This window comes from Neophocaena asiaeorientalis, unplaced genomic scaffold, assembly GCF_003031525.2.
Source record: "Neophocaena asiaeorientalis asiaeorientalis breed wild unplaced genomic scaffold, Neophocaena_asiaeorientalis_V1.1 scaffold315, whole genome shotgun sequence".
Taxonomy (NCBI): domain Eukaryota; kingdom Metazoa; phylum Chordata; class Mammalia; order Artiodactyla; family Phocoenidae; genus Neophocaena; species Neophocaena asiaeorientalis.
The window spans coordinates 835,463-857,652 of NW_020172011.1; the positions used below are offsets into that span (position 1 = coordinate 835,463).

The 22,190-nt window shown below is 39.6% G+C and overlaps 1 protein-coding gene across 2 annotated transcripts in view; it reads right to left on the minus strand.

The window, feature by feature from the left end:
* The window catches only part of MNDA (myeloid cell nuclear differentiation antigen), a 35,115-nt gene extending 18,716 nt beyond the window's left edge, over positions 1-16,399 (minus strand). The window contains exons 1-5 of one of the 2 annotated variants that reach the window (XM_024750374.1): positions 16,147-16,399; positions 6,658-6,942; positions 5,602-5,735; positions 4,838-4,999; positions 3,188-3,346 (exon numbers count right to left, since the gene is read on the minus strand). In XM_024750374.1, the coding sequence (XP_024606142.1) occupies positions 3,188-3,346; positions 4,838-4,999; positions 5,602-5,735; positions 6,658-6,922 (720 nt within the window). In that variant the 5' untranslated portion in view covers positions 6,923-6,942; positions 16,147-16,399. The remainder of the gene's footprint in view (positions 1-3,187; positions 3,347-4,837; positions 5,000-5,601; positions 5,736-6,657; positions 6,943-16,146) is intronic. The other variant, XM_024750382.1, reaches the window with a different exon arrangement.
* Between the last annotated feature and the right edge of the window lie 5,791 nt (positions 16,400-22,190).

The following is a 22,190-nucleotide window of genomic DNA, read 5'->3' on the forward strand; positions in this document are numbered from 1 at the left end:
ATTTCAGATATTGTAGCATCTATACTACAATATATGCATTTAACGCTCAAGTTTTAGAATTTAGTTAGGCTACATTTGAATCCTGGCTCTAACATTCATTTTCTGCATGACCTTGAAGAAGATTTCTAACCTCTAAGAACTTCAGTTTTCTCATATGTAAAATGGGATTAACAATAGCCTCCTCGTGTGACGTTACAAAGAACAAATGAGACAGTGTACACAAAGAACACAGGTTTTAGAGTCTAGCATCATTAAATGCTCATTACCTAGAAATATCACTACATTATTATCTTACAATAGACACAGGGCTTTCTATTTTTGCTCTGATCCACAGATGTTTCATGCTTAATGTTGGCTTTCTTGGTGGAAACCCAATAGAGAGGTGGTATGGGAAGCACTTTATTAAAGAAGCTTCTCCATTCACTTCTGCTACATTTAGTAATTCAATCTCATTGACAAGAGCATCTTGATCATTTTTTACATTCGGTTAAACCAAAAACTCCCACCATAACTGTAGGATTTAGGTCCCCAAAACATACTATATGGCTGGATAATACTTAAAAATAGTAATTGAATTTTTTCCCTTGGCTTATTTCCTTCACCACTCTACCCTGTTCTTGAAGCATGCCAATGTGTGCTGTTTGCTACTGGGGAGACATAGCAGCAGGAATAAAAGAAAATATTGGTCTGCTTCTGTCTTTGAATCCCAAACAGAGCCTATATTACAAAGAAAATAGTTGGGAGACCCCATGATGAAGAAGAGCAGGGCTTTCCTGCTCTTTCCACTGATGAATCAAAGACAGAATGGGTCAGATCGTCTTTGTGCCAGGTCTCCTACAGAGGTGGCTGGACCCCAAAGAAGAAATGACTGAATGGTGTGTTTAGGTGTATGAGGCCAAAAGGACAGATGAGCCTCCCTGGGATTCCTGTGCTCCAAGGAGTTTTAGGGGCAGCAGAATGATTCTTATGAAAGTAGAAATGACTATGTCACAAATTTAGGCAGATAGGACCTTAGAAAGTGTCAATTCTAAGCCTGTATGCATAGAAAAATAGGGTTGTCTTGCAAGAGGGAGGGGATATGGGGATATATGTATACGTATAGCTGACTCACTTTGTTACACAGCAGAAACTAACACACATTGTAAAGCAATTATACTCCAATAAAGATGTTTAAAAAAATAAAGAAGAAAAATAGGGTTGTCTAGAGATGTCCACATAAGTCATTGTTGTAGCAGAGAGACAGTGAGCCTGGGGTTTCAGTGACTAGACCAAGGCCAGCTGGACCTAGAGGCAAACAGGCACAGATTACTAGCTCCATCCCATAAATAAAACAAAGAGAGACTATGTGAGGAATTATTAATTATTGGAGGTAACAGTAATAAAAACAATAACAAAACTTGAAAAATCTTGTCAGAAGAAATCTGTCTTCAACTGGTATACGTGGATTTGCGTAGGGGGCTTCAGCCTCAGCAGCTTGGAACTTGGGTGACAAACTATTTTAGAGAATAGTGATTTAAATACTCCTTTTGCCTAGTCCTCAGTCACTTGCTTATTTACTGCAGAAACAGGCATTGTATCCCAGTGTGATGATAAGCACAGGGGTCAAATCAGGGCAGAACAAAGGCAGGCTAGGATAGGAGCTGATACACACGTGTGTGTACTCACTTTTCCATTCTCATCTGGTCTTTGCTGGGAAAGAGCACTGTGAATGAAAACTATGGCTGGATGCTGCAGCCATCAAGGCATCACATTACAGCTGCCCCGACAGTAAGCCCTGAGGGAACTCAAGATAGAAACAGGATGCCCGCCATCTAGCAGTCAACTGCTGCAGCCAACCCTGATGGTGCACCTTGAGGAAATTCAGCATGAGAAAGCACAGGAGACTGGCCCCAGATAGCTGAGGTTCATAGCAAAGGAATGATTTCAGTGAGTTCAGACTCTTGCATCTTCCTATACATAGAAAAGTGCCAAATTCCTTAACTTGAGATATTTGGCTGTCTTTATTAACAGTAATCTTTTGATGTTCCAACTACCTGGTCTTTGTTGCAAAACCTCCTATACATCCTGGCTCCCCACTTGCTTCTTCAGAGCAGTATCTCAGAGCTATCTGAGATTCTGTGTCCCTCACTTAAGTCCTCATATTGTCTGCTGAATAAAACATAACTCTCAACTTTTAGGTTGTGCATTTTTCTTCAGTTGACAGGCACCTGATAACTGATGTTATAGTATAGTAACAAAGAAAAATGTACGTTTATTACAGTTGCAGTAAGTGCTAAAAAGGAAAAGGAAACGGATCTTTGAAAGCAAACAAAAGGAATACCTAGGACTTCCCTGGTGGCACAGCCGTTAAGAATCTGCCTGCCAATGCAGGGGACACGGGTTCGAGCCCTGGTCTGGGAAGATCTCACATGCCACGGAGCAACTAAGTCCATGCACCACAACTACTGAGCCTGCGCTCTAGAGCCAGCCAACCACAACTACTGAGCCTGCGAGTCACAACTACTGAAGTCTGCATGCCTAGAGCCCATGCTCTGCAACAAGAGAAGCCACCGCAATGAGAAGCCCACACACCACAATGAAGAGTAGCCCCCACTCACCACAACAAAGACCCAACGCAGCCAAAAATAAAATGTAGATAAATAAATAAATTTATTAAAAAAAAAGAGGAATACCTAATGTATTCTGGGAGGGGGGTATCAGTGAGGACTTGTATGAGGAAGAAATTCAGGTTTGCACCTGAAAGGTGAAGACACCTGAACCAGTGGTGAATCAGGACAAGTGATTCCAAACAAAGAAAGCAGTCCATGTCAAAACATCTGACGTGGGAAGGAACACAGAACTTTAAAAATAAACCCTATCATGTGGTGGGTGAACAAAGGGGAGTAGGGCCAAGGAAAGTGGAATGTAAGGGTGAACAGACATTCATCTTGACTTGTCTGGTCACCTTCCCCTCCTCTTTCTATTCAACACAAGAGTGTAACCCTCTCAAAATTAGAGATTATTTCATAAATACATGCTTTGTAAATAGCCAAGGAGTTAGAATAGAGTGGGATCACAAAACATACATGGAAAAATGAATGAGTGATTATGTTAAATAAATAAATGGTAAATTGTGGGAAATGAGATTACGATAATTCTTGTACTTATGTTGTAGGAGGTCCAAGGAATGGGAACAGGGAGCAGGTACCTTGACTGAGAAACTGCTGGATGGTGTTGGTGGAGGTATAGATTTCACTGCACAACTGTTCCCAGTTGGGCATTTGCTGGCTGCTGAAGTTCCTGGAAGTTGACTCTGTTTCTGAGATACGGTCTTCCTTTTTAAGTCATTAATTTTGTCATTTTTTTTCTCGAGAAAAAAAGATTTTTTCCTTAGTTCTTGATAATGATATTCAAAATCACATAGAACACAACATCATTTCTTTTCTCTCTTTTTCTTTTCTCTTTTTTAATGTAGAGTCTTAAGTTTTCAATTTTTTTCTGAAATAATAGCACATATACAGATACCTGTATTACCTATCCTTCTCCTATCTCAACTAGGATTACAAATTTCACTCTCCAAATATTAAAAGCTCAGATGAAATTTCATTGGTTTGGGATGGAATCCAGGTCCTACATCTGATGCAAACTGGCCAAAGCAGGAAGGTAAACTTCCCTGGTTATAAGGGAAGCAAATCTCAGTCCAGAATTGGCTGCATTTAAGGATGTTTATTAACTATGACTTTCTGATCAAGAAAATACACAAGTGGGTTTCTGATATCTGCTCTTCAGGCTCCTAGAAACCTACTGATATTTTGGGAAAGATTACTGGATGAAATATGGACTCTTGGAACTAATAAAAATGACAACAAGGAAACTACACCCCAAATAGAGAGTCCCTTTATATGGGAGGTCTGTCTTCAAGGGGCATGTGTGTGTGTGTGGGGGGGGGTGGGTATGCAGCCTGAGTCAGAGGGCAGCTTGGGTCTTAGGTGAGAAACAATGTTAGAGAATAGTGGTTTAAATCCTGCTCTTGCCTACCCTTCATGTTGTCTTGGGGCCATCTTTTAGTGCCCATTCATCTCAAATACAGCTCCATCGTCCTGGGTTGCATATAACCACAGGGCAAAACAAAAAGCAGGTTGGAATAGGAGTCAATGTCTACAGGTGTGAAATCACTTTCCCACCCCTGTCTTGTCTTCCTCTTGGACAGGTTACCTATAATCTGAGCTCCTTGTCTAGAAGGAAAGAAAAACGTAGAGTTATCACAGTTGTGATAAGTACTATAAAGGAATAGTAAAGTGTCCAAATAATGAGAGTATCTGATCCTTTCTTGAAAGGGGTTGTTTCCGTGAGGACTTGCCTGGGGAAGGAATTCAGGTTGGTATCTGAAGGTTGAATGCATTTGAGCCAGAGAAGAGACAGGGATAATGAATTCCCAATCAAGGAAAGAGCCTATGTGCAAACACCTGACATGGGAAAGAGCATATAATGCCGAGAACTAGTCTAGACCCGTGGTTAAGGGGAAAGGGGTGAAAGGAGACTGAAATGTAGGGGAGAAACATACCCTTATAGTCATGTCTAATTGTCTGGCCACTACCATTCCTTATTTCAGGACCAAACATAAGACAGTCACATTCTTGAGGTCAGGAATTATTTCATAAATGCATACCTTGCCAAAAGCCACAAGACTTAGAATACATTGAGGTCTCAATATCTGCATTTGATAAATTAATGGGTGATTTTATTATATAAGGAAATTTTATATAGTAAGGGATTACTGAGAAACTCTTTCAAGGTCATGAGGATCCTTATAATATGATGTAGGGTGGTGAACATATTAGGAAGAGGAAAATGGTACCTTGGTTGAGGAACTGCTGGATGGGTCTGGTGGAAGCATTTGAGGAGTCTGGAGAAGGCTCTCAGTTGACTGTGTACTGGTTACTAACAATCCTGGAAGCTGACTCTGCTCCTTCTTTAGATTCATCCTCTTAGATTCATTAGTTTTTGTGGTTTTCTTTCCCTGAAAGTAGGGTTTTCCCCCCCTGGTTAATACTTTTCAATAATAAAAGAAACACATCTTTACTACTGAGAAAATCAAGTTTTTATTATTAGATTCTAATTATACTAAAATTTATGTCCTTGGGAACTCCAGGCCAGAAGGTAAGCAGTGCACATGTATGTTGGCTTCATACAAATAGTAAGGAAAATTTTATACATGTCATTCCTGTACTCACTTCTGTGTTGATGAGAGGAGCAGTGGACTTGGATTTAGAAAATCTAAGTTTGAATTTAGTCTCTTTGAGTAGGCTTTGGCAAGCTGTTTTCCTAATCTGCTTGCTATTTTAATATACATCTAAAAGAGGGGTAATGATTTCGTATTTCCACCATAGGGAATTATATTACACAACTTAAAGTGCACAGTAGTTCAGAAACATAATGCGTGATCAGTACCTATTAATTCACTGGCTCTAAAATTAATTTTCACTCTGGCCCTGGATCCCTATTTCTCTGATTCGTTTATTTGCATGTTGAGAAATGAATAAAGAACTAAGTGTTCATAAGAAGGTAACAAGTAGAAAAGCCACAGTAAAATCTCCTTTTGTGGGACCTTAGCCATCCTACCTTCACAGGTGTATCCTTGATTGATTCAGGTCCCAAAGCTTTATTAGTGGTGGATGTAGATTGGTCAGGACTGGGTTTATTCAGCTTGCTCTTTTTCACTGGAGTTGCTTCTTTTGCTTTGCTTCTCCTAATAACTGATGTGGTAAAAGAGAACATGATAAATCCAGAGGAGATGGTCTAAGATACCTGAAGCACCTTCAATACTATTTCCTGTCACTTCCTGCTTTTGGATCTGGGTAAGCTTGTATCTGCCTCTACTGCATTAGCCTAGCTTGGCCATAGGTGGCCAGCAGTAGCAGCATAGGTATAGGTACTGGCTCAGACTTCCTCAGTGGTTTCCTTTCCTGTCCCCTGTACCACAAGCATATTCTTCCTGTCCTCTGGACTCCTATCTAGCTCAGTCGAACCCTTTTACAATCCACTTATTCTATATTTTCCTTTCAAGAATCTAAAGTTTTCATGATGCTAGTGGTGGGTCAATTTCTACAGAAGATCTATTTGAATTACTGAAACCAGAGAAAATGAATATAATCTAATTTGTGATGGGACAAAGTGGTGATACTAGACTTTGACTTTTTAAAATATGTTTTCCTAATCCAGTGGTTTTATAAGAGGCAAGTTCTTCACATCTCTCAGAGGTAGGTTTTTATTTAAGTACTGCCTCAGAGTTTTTCTAGAAAGTATAAAAATGATGGAGTAAATATGATAATAGAGCATGCATATTAACTGATTTAAATATTTCAAGAACCTACATATTCTAATTTTGTTTCATCATTGTCTAACCTTTCTAATGTATGGAAGCCTCAGCCTTTCTCATCAGCTCCTTCTAATATTTTCTTTGCCCACACCCCCAAAATACACCCTCTAAAACATATCAGATCTCTTTGTAGGAAAGGCATCCTCTAAGTTGTCAATTTGTTGGCATCTAAAGTACTACCATTGTCATGGCTACGAGTCCTAAGTTGGGAAAGAAGGGTCTAAACTTTGACCAAATCAGGGTTCTATTTAAGGTTGAGGTCAGTACAGAGAGAGTGTGAAAGAGGTTCTTCCAAGTACCTTTTAACTTCTCCTTTCGAAGAGTTTTAGCAAGGTCTTTAATTTCTTCTATATCTTTGATCAAGTCTATTAATCTGTCAACACAGCCAGACCCAGGGAACTTTACTTCCATCAAGTCAGCAATCTTAATTCTGTCATATTCATCTTGCATTTTACTAGTCAGTCTTAAATCCTTGGCCAGTAAACACTTAATCATGCTAAACTGATAATCACTGATGTGCTGAAATCCTTTCAGCAGAACAATTCTTTTGAATTCACTCCCCATCTCTCAAGTTAGGGATGTGCCTGCAAGAGAAAAATAACATACAGTGTTACACCTTTATACAGACAATTTAAAAGACTGGTTATATCTATGTGAGTTAACGGCATATGTCAAAGTATTATCCATGGGTGTGTGTGACAAAAAGACTATTACCAGATGTGTTACTGCAGAAAATGGGTTGAAAACTGCTGTATGAGAAACTTCTAAGAAATTCTCCCATTTTAATGATGATCTTGAGTTGGTTTAAGGGTGGGTATGGTGGAAGGAGGTCCAGAAATAAGCAATGGTTGCAGTGTGTCAAGTATGGACTATGCAGTGTCAAAGTCCCTGATTCCTCCTCCCATCCTTTATTGGAGCTGCAGCCTACTTCTTGAATGTCTGCCTTGTTGGTTCATGACTCTTTCCGCCATGTCTGAAGTGGCCTATGAACAAAATGGGCTGCAACCTCTCGCCTTATACAAATATCCTTCTGCCATAGCCCTACAGCTCCACGCTGGGTACCAACCCTAGTCCATCCACTTGGCACTTCCCTAGTCAGTTCTTATTAGCATCATCTCTCCCTGGGGCATGGACCATGTTCTCTGTGTACTATGTCCCCATATCAGTGTCCCTTTGTTGGACTTCTCCCTTCTCTTTTAGACAGGATCACAGCATTTATTGGCTGGAATTATTTCGATAGGCTGCTTGATTTTTCTCCTTCCAGGCTTAATTTCTCTAATCAGTTCTTTTCATAGAGCCAGATATCTCTCTATAAAGCCACAGTTCTATCTCACTTGACATCCTTCAACAGTTTCCCATTTTCTCTTTGAAAAAGTTCTTGCTCCATAGCCTGGCTTAAAATGCCTTGAATAATCTGCCTTTCTTTACCTCTGTAATTTTTATGTCTCTTGCTCTAGAAATATACACCACACCTTACCTTTTCATATTTCATGACTTTGTTAATTCCCTTCCCAAAGCCTAGAAAGCCATTCCCATCTCTCTTCCTCTGAATACCTCCTTAGAGCATTCAAGACTCAACTGAGGCTTTGTCTTCTGAAAGCTACCAGGGGCCTGATTTGGGAGTGAGTGTCACTCTTCTGGGCCTCTTTAGCACACTGTGCACCTCCTTGATGGCACTCAATGTATGGTATGCATTCCAGTTTTCTGTTTCAAGTCATGAATTCTTTTAGTTAGGAAACACGTGTTTGTGTACCTTTTCTATAATTGGAATGTTCAAATTCCCAGGGTTATGAATTATTCCTTCTTGAGAGATCAGGAGCACCCTCAGTTAGATCAGGCCCATAGAGTGATGAGCCCACACCGGCCCAGGACCACCACAGTGCTGCAGCCTGCCTTATCAGAAACCAGCCAATCCACCAGCAGGCCTGAAACAGCCCAAGAATCTCCTGGGCCATTGACCTGCCTGCCAGTAGGTCAAAACCAATTCTGGGACAACTTGGACCCCTTAGCCAGTGGCCCTAGGCTTTGGCCCCAATGACCAACAGGCTTATACCAGCTTCAGGACCTCCAGGGTCCTGTAGCCAGTGGCCGACCCACCAGTGAGCCAGCACTAGTCCCAGTAAGCCCTGGTCCCTGGTCCTGTCCTTTAGCAGGCTGACTCCAGCCCTGGGGCCACTGGGCCCCAGACCCAACCACCAACAGGCCAACACCAGTTCTGAAACACACTGGACCCCTTAGCCAGCTGCCCCATAATCAAACCCCACTCACTAGTGGCCAGCACCAGTTTTGGGACACGCCAGAACCTGTAGCCTGCTGGCCTGCCCACCAGTGGGCCATCACTCTCCCTGGGACCCCCAAGGTTGCACAGCCGGTCACCTTGTGACCCAGACTCACCAACCATTTTCCTTAGCACAAGGCAGGGCCTGGCAACCAACTGGGGTCAGCCACACCTACCAGACTATACACGATAGTCAGCCGACCACAAAAGAAGACTTGCATAGCTCTCATAGGGTGAACCCCTAGAGCAGGGGCCCCCGAACCCTGGGCTACAGACCGGTACCAGTCCATGGCCTATTAGGAACAGGGCTTCACAGCAGGAGATGAGCAGGGGGCAAGCAAGCAAAGCTTCATCCGTATTTATAACTGCTCCCCATTGCTCGCATTACTGCCTGAGCTCCACCTCCTGTCAGATCAGCGACCGCATTAGAGTCTCATAGGAGTGCGAACCCTGCTGTGACTGCACATGTGAGGGATCTAGGTTGCACGCTCCTTATGAGAATCTAATGCCTGATGATCTGAGGTGGAGCTGAGGCAGTGTTGCTAGCACTGGGGAGTAGCTGCAAATATAGATTATCATTAGCAGAGAGGTTTGACTGCACAGAGACCATAATAAATCAATCGCTTGCAGACTCATATCAAAACCCTATCCGTGAGTGGCAAGTGACAAGCTGCATCTGGTGGTAGGCTTTATAGTGGCAAGTGAGTTGATGTACTTCAATTGTACAGCTGCATCTGGTGGCAGAGCTTAAGCCAGAATCCGACACTTATTCTAGTCTGCACATGGCTGGCCCATTATTTTATTTACTACTTCTGTCCATGCCTCTTTCCCGCACTGCGCACTTCTCTCAGTCACAGTTCTGGCAAGCCCACAAGCTAACCCCAGCCAAAATGAGTAAAAAACAAACGTCACTGGAGAGCTTCTTTGAAAATGGGGAAAGACCCAATGATGAGACAGGAGAAGACTCTTAAGACTGCCAACAAAATGAAAGCTGCATTTAAAAGAAAATACCAAGAGTTCTACTTAAATTACGGGTTCATTGCAACAGGTGATTCACATTCTCCAAGCCCACTTTGCATAATATGCGGTGACCAGCTATCCAACGAAGCCATGAAACCTTCAAAACTGTTTCACCACATGGAGACAAAGCACCCTGCATGAAAAGACAAGCCTTTGGATTTTTTCAAAACAAAAAAACGTGAACACAAAGAACAGAAGCAATTATCGAAGGCCACCACTTCATCACATGTGTCTGCACTGAGAGCGTCATTCTTAATGGCTAATTGCATTGCTAAAGCTAAGAAGCCCTTTACTATTGGTGAACAGTTGATCCTGCCTGCTGCTAAGGACATTTGTTGTGAAATTTTAGGAGAGGCTGCAGTTCAAAGGTGGCACGCGTTCCTCTTTCGGCTAGCACCATAACTAGATGAATTGATGAAATAGCACAGGATATCGAGGCACAATTGTTAGAGAGGATTAATGGGTCACCGTGGTATACATTCCACGTTGATGAGTCTACCAATGTTGACAACAAAGCAACAATGCTTGTTTTTGTGTGATATATTTTTCAGGAGGATGTGCATGAGGATATGTTATGTGCACTTTTGTTGCCAACCAACACCACAGCTGCAGAACTATTCAAGTCTTTGAATGATTACACATCAGGAAAACTGAATTGGTCATTTTGTGTCGGTATATGCACAGACAGAGTGGCTGCCATGACTGGACAGCTTTCTGGTTTCACTACTCAGGTCAACTGGGTCGCTTCTGAATGTGAGTCTACGCACTGTGTCATCCATAGAGAAATGCTGGTTAGCCGAAAAATGTCACCTGAACGTAACAACGTTTTGCAGATGTGATTAAAATTATCAGCCACATTAAAGTACATGCCCTTAACTCACATTTGTTCACATAGCTCTGTGAGGAGATGGACACAGAGTACACACATCTTATACACAGAAGTGAGATGGCTTTCTAAAAGTAGATCACTGGCGAGAGTTTTTGAGTTATGAGAGCCGCTTCAGAGATTTCTTTTAGAAAAACAGTCACCATTGGCAGCACATTTCAGTGACACAAAATGGGTCTCAAACTTGCTTACTTGTGTGATGTATTCAACCTGCTCAACAAACTCGATCTGTCACTTCAGGGGAGAGCTACAACTGCGTTCAAGTCAGCAGATAAAGTGACTTCATTCAAAGCCAAACTGGAATTAGGGGGGTGACGAGTGAACATTGGGATATTTGATATGTTTCAAACATTAGCAGAGATTTTGAGAGACAGATCCAGGGCCTTCTTTCTCCCAGCTGGTGCATGATCACCTATCTCAGCTTTCTAGAGAGTTTGAGCATTACTTCCCAACCACAAAAGACCCCCAAACTCGGAAGGAATGGATCTACAACTCATTTGTGAGTAAGCCAGGTGAATCGATTTTGTTCATGCTAGAAGAGGATCAACTGCTTGAGACTGCAAATGACAGTGGCCTTAAAAGTATGTTTGAGACAACTTCAAATCTCCATGCAGTCTGGATTAAAGTCAAGGTGGAATATCCTTAAATTGCCACAAAAGCACTGAAAAGCCTGCTTCCATTTCCAACATCCTATCTTTGTGAAGCAGGGTTTTCTGCAATGTCAGCAACCAAAACGAGATTACAGAGTAGACTGGACACGAGCAACACACTTCAGCTGTCACTGTCTCCCATCATCCCCAGATGGGACCATCTAGTTGCAGGAAAACCGCTCAGGGCTCCCACTGATTCTGCATTACGGTGAGTTGTATAATTATTTCATTATATATCACATTGTAATAATAATAGAAATAAAGAGCATAATAAATGTAATGCGCTTCAATCATCCCAAAACCATTTCCCCCACCTCAGTCTGTGGAATAATTGTCTTCCATGAAACTGGTCTCTGGTGCCAAAAAGTTGGAGACTGCATCCCTAGAGCATATAGCTCTGGTGACGAGAAGGGAGTGCACTGCTGGGACAAATAGGACATCTTCTACAAAAGACTACTTCTCCAAGGTCAGGAAACATAACCAACGTACCAAATACACAGAAATAAAAGAAGAAATTAGGTAAAATGAAGCTATAGAGGAATATGTTCCAAATGAAGGAACAAGATAAGACCTCAGAAGAACAACTAAGTGAAGTGGACATAGGCAACCTACCCAATAAATAGTTCACAGAGGTGACCATAAAGATGCTCAAAGAACTCGGGAGAAGATTGGATGAACAGAGTGGAAAGTTAGACGTTTTTAACAAAAAATTAGAAAATATAAAGAAGAATCAAACAGAGATGAAGAATAAAATAACTGAAATGAAAAATAAACCAGAAAGAATCAACAGTAGAGCTAATGATACAGTAGAACAGATCAATGAGCCGGAAGACAGAATAATGGAAATCACTAAAGCTGAACAAAAATAAAAAAAAAAGAAAGAAAGAAATGAGGACAGTTTAAGAGAACTCTGGGACAACATCAAACATGTTACCATTCATCATATCATAGGAGGGTCCCAGAAGGAGAAGAGAGAGAAAAAGGGGCAGAGAACATATTTGAAGACATTAATAGCTGAAAACTTCCTTAACCTGTGTAAGGAAACAGACAGGAAGCCTAGAGAGTCCCAAACAGGATCAACCCAACGAGGACCACACCAAGACACACTGTAATTAAGATGGCAAAAATTAAAGATAAGGAGAAAATATTAAAATCAGCAAGGGAAAAGCAACAAGTTTCATACAAGGGAATTCCCATAAGGCTATCAGCTGACTTTTTGGCAGAAACTCTGCAGACCAGAAGGGAGTGGCATGATATGTTTAAAGTGATGAAAAAGAATAATCTACAACCAAGAATACTCTTGCCAGCAAGTCTTTCATTCAGATTTTATGGAGAGATTAAAAGTTTTACAGGCAAGCAAAAGCTAAAAGAGTTCAGCACCAGCAAACTGGCTTTAAAAGAAATGTTAAAGGGACTTTTCCAAGTAAAAAGAAAAGAAACATGAAACATAAAAGGAAAAAAATCTCATTCGTAAATGCAAATATACAGTAAAGGTAATATATTAGCCATGTATAAAGCTAGTAGGAAGGTTAAAAGACAAAAGTTGTAAAATCATCTACATCTGCAATAAGTTGTTAAGGGAAACAAAAAGATGTGAATATGATGTCAAAATTATAAATGTGGAAAGGGGGGAGGAAATGCAGTGTTGTTAAAATGTGTTTAAACTTAAGAGGTCAGCAAGTTAAAATAATCATGTATACATGAACAAGACAAGGATGCCCACTCTCACCACTTTTATTTAACATAGTATTAGAAGCCTAGTCACAGCAACCAAACTAGAAACAAAGAAAAATAAAAGGAATCCAAATTGTAAAGGAAAAATTAAAACTGTTACTGTTTGCAGATGAAATTCTATTATACATAGAAAATCCTAAAGACCACAGAAAACCTACTAAAACTCACCAATGAATTCACTTAAGTTGCAGGATATGAAGTTAATATATAGAAATCTGTTGCATTTCTATACACTAACAATGAACTATCAAAAACAGAAATTAAGAAAACAATCCCATTTATAATCACATCAAAAAGAACAAAATGCTTAAGAATAAATCTACTAAGGAGGTAGAAGAACTGTATTTGGAAAACTATAAGACACTGATGAAAGAAATTGAAGACAACACAAAAAAATGGAAAGATATAATGTTCATGGATTGAATGAATTAATATTATTAAAATGACTAAACTACCCAAAGCACTCTACAGATACAATGCAATCCCTATCAAACTACGAATGGCAGTTTTCACAGAACTAGAACAAAAGAATCTAAAATTTGTATGGAAACACAAAAGACTTCAAACAGCCAAAACAACTTTGAGAAAGAAGAACAAAGTTGGAGGTACCATGATCCCTGATTTCAGACTATACTACAAAGCTACAGTAATCAAGACACTATGGGTCAGGTACTGGAATTAAAACAGAAATATAGGAAATGGAACTAGATAGAAAGCCCAGAGATAAACCCATAAACATATGGTCACCTTATTTTTGATAAAGGTGCAAGAATATACAATGGAGAAAAGAGAATTTCCTCAATAAGTAGTGGTGGGAAAACTGGACAGCTACATGTAAAAGAATGAAATTAGAACACTACCTAACACCATACACAAAAATAAACTCAAAATGGATTAAAGACCTAAAATGGGGATATATGTATATGTATAGCTGATTCACTTTGTTATAAAGCAGAAACTAACACACCATTGTAAAGCAATTATACTCCAATAAAGATGTAAAAAAAAAAAAAAGAAAGAAAGAAAGAATCACTATGTGGCATAACAGGAACTACCAAAATGTTGTAGGTCAGTTATGCTGCAAAAGCAAACAAACAAACAAACAAACAAACTCATAGCAAAGAAATTCGATTTGTGGTAACCTGTGAGGAGAAAGGGAATTGGATGAAGTCAGGAAGAAGGTGAGAACTTTCTTTTATAACATAAATAGGTACTAGGGATGTAATGTACAACATGATAAATATAATTACCACTGCTGTATGTTGTATATGAAAGTTATTATGAGAGTATATCCTAAGAGTTCTCTTCATAAGAAAAAGAAAATTTTTTGTACTTCTTCAATTTTGTATCTATAGAAGATGATGGATGTTGTCTAAACTTATTATGCTTATCGTTTCATAATGGATATAAATCAAATCACTATGCTGCACACCTTAAATTCATACAGTGCCATATGTCAATTATGTCTCAATAAAACTGGAAGAAAAAATGTAAAATGCAGACCTTAGCTCCCTTTCCCCAGATAATAATTTAGATTCATTAAATAGCCTCTCTGAAGTTTCTAGATTGTGAATTTCACAACATATCTAGTCCCAGGGGTAAGAGAAGAGGTACTCCCCATCTATCTTGAGGGGAAAATAATTTTTAGAGTAGAATTTTTAATCTAGTCTAAATGCTACTTAAATATGAGGGCCTCAAACACTATTGTATTCGAGGCATTGGTAGTTTTGGCAGACAAAGACCCACATGGAAACATCTATTGGAAATAATAGTCAGTAAAAATTAATATATAAAGTCAAGAAAAACTGTAAGCTGAAAGGTAAGTAAGGGTGAAAACTTAACTCGATTAGGCATGTCTATGCCTGAAAACTAAATAAAGCCCTGACTGAAGAGAAGAGAAGCAGGAAGTATATCAACATGGTGGAGGGGGAGAGGGAGGACAAAGAATATGACAGTTCACTAATGTATTTGTCTTAAATGGTAAGTCAGATAGGGGTATAAGTAAAAAACAAATCAAAAAAGGAGAATATAGAAGTATCAGAAATTGAAATGAAGAAAGCAGATACAAGACAATATAGGTTAATTATCAGCATAAAGGTTCTAACCGGTTAAGCTTAAGTGACAAATTGGTCAACTTGGATTTAAGAAATCTGGCAATGTATTGTTAACAAAAGATCACTTAAAGGTGGAAAAGTAAACTATTTATCATGCAAAGAGTAAGTAAAAGAAAACCAGTTTATCTATATTACTGTGGTTTTAAATAGATCTGAAGATAAGAAGTATCATCAGAGCACAGCACAATGATAAAACGTCCACCTCCTAGGGAAATACAACAGGTTTAATTGTGTATTTGCCTATTAAAAGTAAATATAATAAGTGTAATTAACAGCATTTATCTAACATACATAAGATTCTGAAATGAATATTAAAAATCTTATATTCTAGCCAAGCACATATAAAATATTACTGTATCAGGCCATACAGTCTTTAAACAATTCTAAAAGTAGACAATAGAAATCTATTTGTAATTGCCTCTCTCTGCCTCTCTCCTATGCCTTGCCACCAGAAAAAAAAAAAAAGTATTAATTTTCAGGAAGGAAGAAAGGAATCCTAAAAGAAACTGAAATAACAACACTGAGCTGGTGTAAAATGGAGTCTAAAAGAAAAAGTAAACTGTCTTAAGAGAGGTAAAGAAGCCATGTTTTGTATAACTGTACTTGTGGAATTGAAACTTGTCTGCTCTTCTCTGTGTGTGTGTGTTTTCTAAAATTAGGACAATGTCATACAATACACTTTTATATCCAGATGTATTTTTTTACTCAATATTATTTTATGATACTTTTATCATGCCCCTATCTTGACTTTCACCGAGGCCCCCACCACAGCCACCAAGTTTCCTGTGCATTTTCCAGGGAAGGAAACCAAACCTTTGCTCTAAATATAGCTCATGCCGATAGTGGCCTGGGGAATACATTTTAATATCTTCTATAGTCAAAATGCATCTCCCTTTGTTCAGGCTTCAGTTGTAGTGGAATAAAATGTCTATTATTTGCCTAGGCAGTAAAGGATTAGAATCAAGCTACTGCTGTTTTCACTTTTCTGAGTATAGTTGATATAAAACATTTCTTCCCAAATTCTTCATGACTAAAGCTCCCCGTCTCACCTTGAGGCCACCAACCAGGTACCCACAGCTCTCTAAAGAAATCATTACCAGTCTTACCTCAGTGAAAACGTCCTCCACAGTAGTCTAGATGTTGAGGTTTTCTTTAGATACGCAAGAATCACTGCTTATTTTGCTTAAGTAGGACGATAAATCAGTAAAGCTCTCAGAGACTGAACTTCAGAATTTTATAATCTCCTGAAGGGCAGAGGAAAAAGAAGTATTTTGAAAGACAACAAGGAAAAAGGGCACTGGCTATACAAAAACTTGATTTAGTGCTGGCTTCCTCATACGGTGCTTTCCTGGGGAGAGAGAGAAGTTAGGAAACAGTATTGAGACTCCTCCCACCAATGTTCTTAGCTTTCAGTTTCATTAGTCAGAGAAAATAAACGGTTTATTTCCTGTAAATATCTTAATCAAAATGAAAAATTATGGCAAAGTTACACTTAAAATTTTTTTATTATAAATGTCAGTAGATGAAAAGAGTTCCAACATTAGAACTCTGTTATCCAGCAGACTTACATGAGGGTCATTAGAAAACTATATTCCCTTGAATGACTCTCAAATATACAAGAAGTAAGGTAAGCCATCTGGCCACTTATCCCTTACTTCCTGTTCTCAGAGTAGCAGTGGCAAGAGGAGATCTTGGAAGAACCCTCTATCTCTACTCTTTTTGACTGAAACTCCTGGAAGGGGGTGAGTTTTCTATAAAATAGCTGTTGGTTTAAACAGTACCTAAAACATTCACCCAGTTAATGACTGACACACCTGGAGCTTGACAGAAGTAGAAGGTCATTACAAATATGTGAATCCTTCCTCAGATTATGTAGAAAGAAATGTGATATTAGTGGCCCTCTTGACTATGACTAGCTACTTAACCTCACTGATTAACTTCATGCTTACTCATCATGCTTTCTGCATTAGTCAAAGGTAAACACAAGTGGCTAGTGGGCTTATATCATGACAGCTTCGAAACCTTGCAAATTCTGGAAGAACACTGAACCTCTGGAATAAGAGGGGCCTGATAAACCTTTCCGTCTACGGTGTTACTTCTGTGAAGGACAGCGGATGCCTTCCAGAGTACCGTACGCCCTGAGATGTCAAATAAATGGCACCAGCCAGCGGACCTCATAGTGGTTACTCACCAGCTGATCTGCAAGTAGAGTGAGATCATGACTGCAAATGGGCCCTAAAACAGCTAATGTTCGTAGATAATCCGAGGTCTTCTAAAGAGAAGAAAGTCAATTACTTTCATACAAACTAGAGTGATGGAAGGGATAGTTGAAGTCTGGATATGAAACCCTCTGAATAACTTCACCAAAGTAGGAGTAAGTCAGGAAAAAGCAAAGAGGATCTGAGGTGAGGTCCAGAAACACCTGTGGGTGTTCACTGTTTTCTGTCACAGGTTTTAGGTTGCTGTTATGTGGATGCAATGGAGCTGGTGTTAAGGTAATGCGTAAAGAGGAACTTTAGGGAGGTCAGGAGATCCCACTCCAGAGATCAGAGGGCAGTGGACACATGGGAGGAATGGCCATAATTCAGAACATTTTCCTGCCCCTTTTCTTATAATCAATTCATGTGGAGTAATGTTCTCAGTTGAGACTCCAGTATACAACACACAGATTACTGTTATCAATAAACACAGTTCAGAGCAATGCTCCATAATTCATATTGTGCAGTTGGTATTTTAATAGATGAAGCAAAGAAATGCTAAAAAACCTTAACTTTGCCAACCTAGTTAAGGTTTACAGAATTTCACTCTCAGGAGGATGAAATGTATGGCATGGAAATAGAGGCAGACACTCAGTTGTGCAAACCAAGACAGTTCAGCTAGAGAGGAGAGATAGGAAGGGAGTAGGAAATGTCAGCACAGTTAGTATGTGTGTTACTGGTTCTATGGCAGCAAGACAAATTCTAGACTCCTCTGAGGAGTGAGCTAGTTATTTCATGCCATGGCACGACTGGCTTGGAAATTCAGTGGGATTCAGCATTAGAGGAAATTAGAATAACCAAGGGACTCGAGAGTGCAGATTAACATCAATCTCTGGTTTTGGCAATTCAGCTGAATAATATTCTTCTCAAACTTTAGGTTTGGCTTTTATTACCCAAACACACACACACACACACACACACACGTATACATACATGCATGCACTCTCATACATGCATGTACACACACATGCACAGACAGCCAATCATTCTCTTGTTTTTGCATGCTTGGAAGAAAATTCTTCTATCTACTTTTTTTAATTCAACAAATATTTAACAGTAAGTAAGATTTAAGGATCTAATGTACAGCATGGTGACAATAGCTAATAATACTGTATTGTATACTTGAAATTTGCTAAGAGAGTAAATCTTAAGCATTTTTACAAAAAAAGGTAACTTTTTTTTTTTTTTTTTTGCGGTACACGGACCTCTCACTGCCGCGGCCTCTCCCACTGCGGAGCACAGGCTTCGGACGTGCAGGCCCAGCGGCCATGGTCCACGGGCCCAGCCGCTCCGCGGCACATGGGATCCTCCCGGACCGGGGCACGAACCTGCGTCCCCTGCATCGGCAGGCGGACTCTCAACCACTGCGCCACCAGGGAAGCCCAAAGGTAACTTTTAAAGTTTGTGCATGTGTGCACTTTTCAGTCTTAAATATGAGTAAACAGACATGAATCACGTTCAGAAAAACCCCTAATGTGAAAAAGAACAAAACATGCAGAGAAAGGAACTTAAAAGAAACAGAGACAAAGGATGAGGGAGAAGAAAACTACATATTTATATATATATATATATATATATATATATATATATAGAGAGAGAGAGAGAGAGAGAGAGAGAGAGAGAGAGAGAGAGAGAGAGAGAGAGAGAGAGAGAGAGAGAGAGAGAGAGAGAGAGAGAGAGAGAGAGAGAGAGAGAGAGAGAGAGAGAGAGAGAGAGAGTCATCAGAGATAGAAGGCATTGTATCAATGAAATAAAAAGATCATGCTAACAAATGTGAAAAAATAAAGAAATTAACAGAAGAGTTTTTAGAGATGTGTCTTTTAAATGTGATAGCATAAAAAATTTAAATTTAATAGAGTGGTGGAGGATAAATTTGAGGAGTTCCTTTTCAGTGTATACCTAGAAGACAATGAGACGGAGAAAACGGAGAGAAAAGAAGAAGTGTAGAGGTTTATGCTTGGGTGAATATTAACCAGCTCAAGGTGGTTATATATAATAGATGCCCAAGCAAGAATGAACCAAGACAATAAAGAAAAGGAAGTTATCAAAGAACTAACATCTAGCTTGCTGAATCGGGGTGGTGGGGGGGACAACATATATAAAAGCACATTATTTTAAAAACACCAAGGAGAGAGCAAGTCTTAAAGCTTCCAGAAAAAAAAAACAAAACAGATCACATCCAAGGATTAGGAATAAGAATGGTATGGCCTTTTTTTTTTTAGCTATCTATTTTACATTTGGTAGTGTATATATGTCCATGCCACTCTCTCACTTTGTCCCAGCTTACCCTTCCCCCTACCTGTATCCTCAAGTCCATTCTCTAGTAGGTTTGAGTCTTTCTTCCCATCTTGCCCCTAGGTTCTTCATGACCATTTTTTTTTTTTAGAGTCCATATATATGTGTTAGCATATGGTATTTGTTTTTCTCTTTCTGACTTACTTCACTCTGTATGACAGACTCTAGGTCCATCCACCCCACTAAAAATAACTCAATTTTGTTTCTTTTTATGGCTGAGTAATATTCCATTGTATATAATGGCATGGCCTTCTTGACAGCAGCACCAGAAGCTAGAAGACACGGCAGATGGGAGGGGGGCACAATCGCTTTACCACTTGAAGGCAAACAATTTTTAGCCTGGTATTCTATACCCAGCTGACAATTAATTACACATAAGTATAAGGAAGGAACAAAATTGTTCAGGGAATCCCCAGGACAACGATGAAGAGAGGTCCCTGAACCTTGACTCGTGCAGAGCTGGAGAGCAGAGCAGCTTGTCCAGATGGAAGGGGTAGACACGGAACTCAAGGAGGACTCCTGACCAAAGAAAGAGTGGCAGAGGGTGTGGGAAGGAGGGGGTCTGCCTGTGCTGCAGGTGGTGAGTGGCCCTTATAAAGTAAGTGAGTTTGCTTTGAGGGGAATTTTACAATTTTGGCAGTTTAGAAAGTCCTAGGGAACCAGGGCATAAAAAGTTGAACAAACTATTAAAGAAATGTCATTGACTTCAGAAAAACATTAAAGACACATAAGGAAGGAACACAATACAGTATATAGCTTACCTGTGAGTTTTATTTACATAGTCATAGTAATATAAAATACCAAACATTGATTTGGCCAAAAATTTTTTGAAAATTTTTGAAATGACTGTATTGGGGAAATGGAAGGAAGGAATCACATGTATTTGTGAGATATGGGGCTCTCACAATGTACAAGAAAAAGGGTTTCATATAAAACAAACTTGTGGTTACCAATTATTCCCGGGGAGGGATAATTTAGGAACTTGGGATTAACATACACACACTGCTATGTATAAAATAGATAACCAGAAAGGATCTACTGTACAGCACAGGGAATTCTGCTCAATAGTTTGTGATAACCTATAAGGGAAAAGGATCTGAAAAAGAATATATATATATATATGTGTGTGTGTGTGTGTGTGTGTGTGTGTGTGTGTGTGTGTGTATACATGTACATATATATATATTCTGAATCACTGTGCTGTACACCTGAAACTAACACAACATTGTAAATCAACTATATTTCAATTAATAAATAATAAAAAAATGTTAAAAGATTAAATTAAAACATAAGGGGCTCTACTAGATGCTGATTAAAGTATCAGAATCTTTCCACTTGCTTTTCCTAAGGATCTATTAATTTTACACAAAATTTCAAACACAACCTACATTAAGATATAATAGTATTTTATAAGTAGAATTAACTACTTCCAGCTAAGAGAATTTGGGAAGTTTCCATTAGGGAAAAAGGGCATTTGGGCTGGTCCTATCAGAAAGAATCAGATTTCAATAAGTGGGAATACAAAAAATAGAATCCCAGGTCAGCAGAATGGAATAGTCCATTTCAAGGACTGTCCCTGTAGAGTCAACAAGTCATCTATTCCCTGGGGTCCCTGATTGCCTCTGGCACAGAGAGCTAACCTTTATCACTAGCCTTTAAGTGGTAGGGCCTTCCATAGGTTATCTCATGTAACCTCACAACACACTATGTGTAAATACATTAACGGCACCTCATCGATGAGGGAACTGAAAGTGAAAGGCGTTAAGGCTCTTGTTCAAGGGTACCCAGCTAGTCAGTGGTGGAGACAGAATTTAAACTCAGTTAAATGCCCATTTCCTTTCTATCACTCTGCCCTGCCTTATGGAATATCTGCACATAATTTATAGACTTGACACCCAATATACAGAAAGCCTTTTTTTTAGGAGTACAGACAGATCAAATAAAGAAACCCTAGAGGGGCAGGCTCTGCACTCACCCACAACCACCGTTTCTAGGTCTTTCTCACCACATCCTTCCCCTCAGCTCTCACACAGCTCAACACACAGATAAATGTTCTACCAGAGAGGAAGCAACAACTTCAGACTGTTCAAGATTCTTACTGCAAATAACACAATCGACTATGGCTAGCTGTACTTTTTTTTTCAATTTGTTGTACAATGTGATGATTTAATGAATTGGAGGGGCTTTATTAAAGGATAGTAACCTCTCAGATCATTGGGAAGGCTGAAGGAGCAAAATCAAGTCTAAACTCACGCAAACAAAAAATGCCGCATGCTTTGCACACCTCCTTACCCCGCCCATATTCACACACTCCAAGCCAGGCAGCAAAACTGCTCTGAAAGAGCAAGCTCAGTGCTTCTGCCACTGCACACAAGACATCAAGACCTGACTTCACCTCATTCACGAAATCTGCAGTACGAATGCCACTTCCATATCAGGAAGTTGACCTTTGGGTTGCTGCATTCGCCTAAAACCCACACATCTTTGAAAACAGCTGTATCAGCAAGAGGGAAGCCCCATGTGCATCCTGGTTCTCCTGCTGAGGACTTCCAAATCAAGCCTTACTTGGAAGCAGGTGACAGGGCAAACCTATGCCA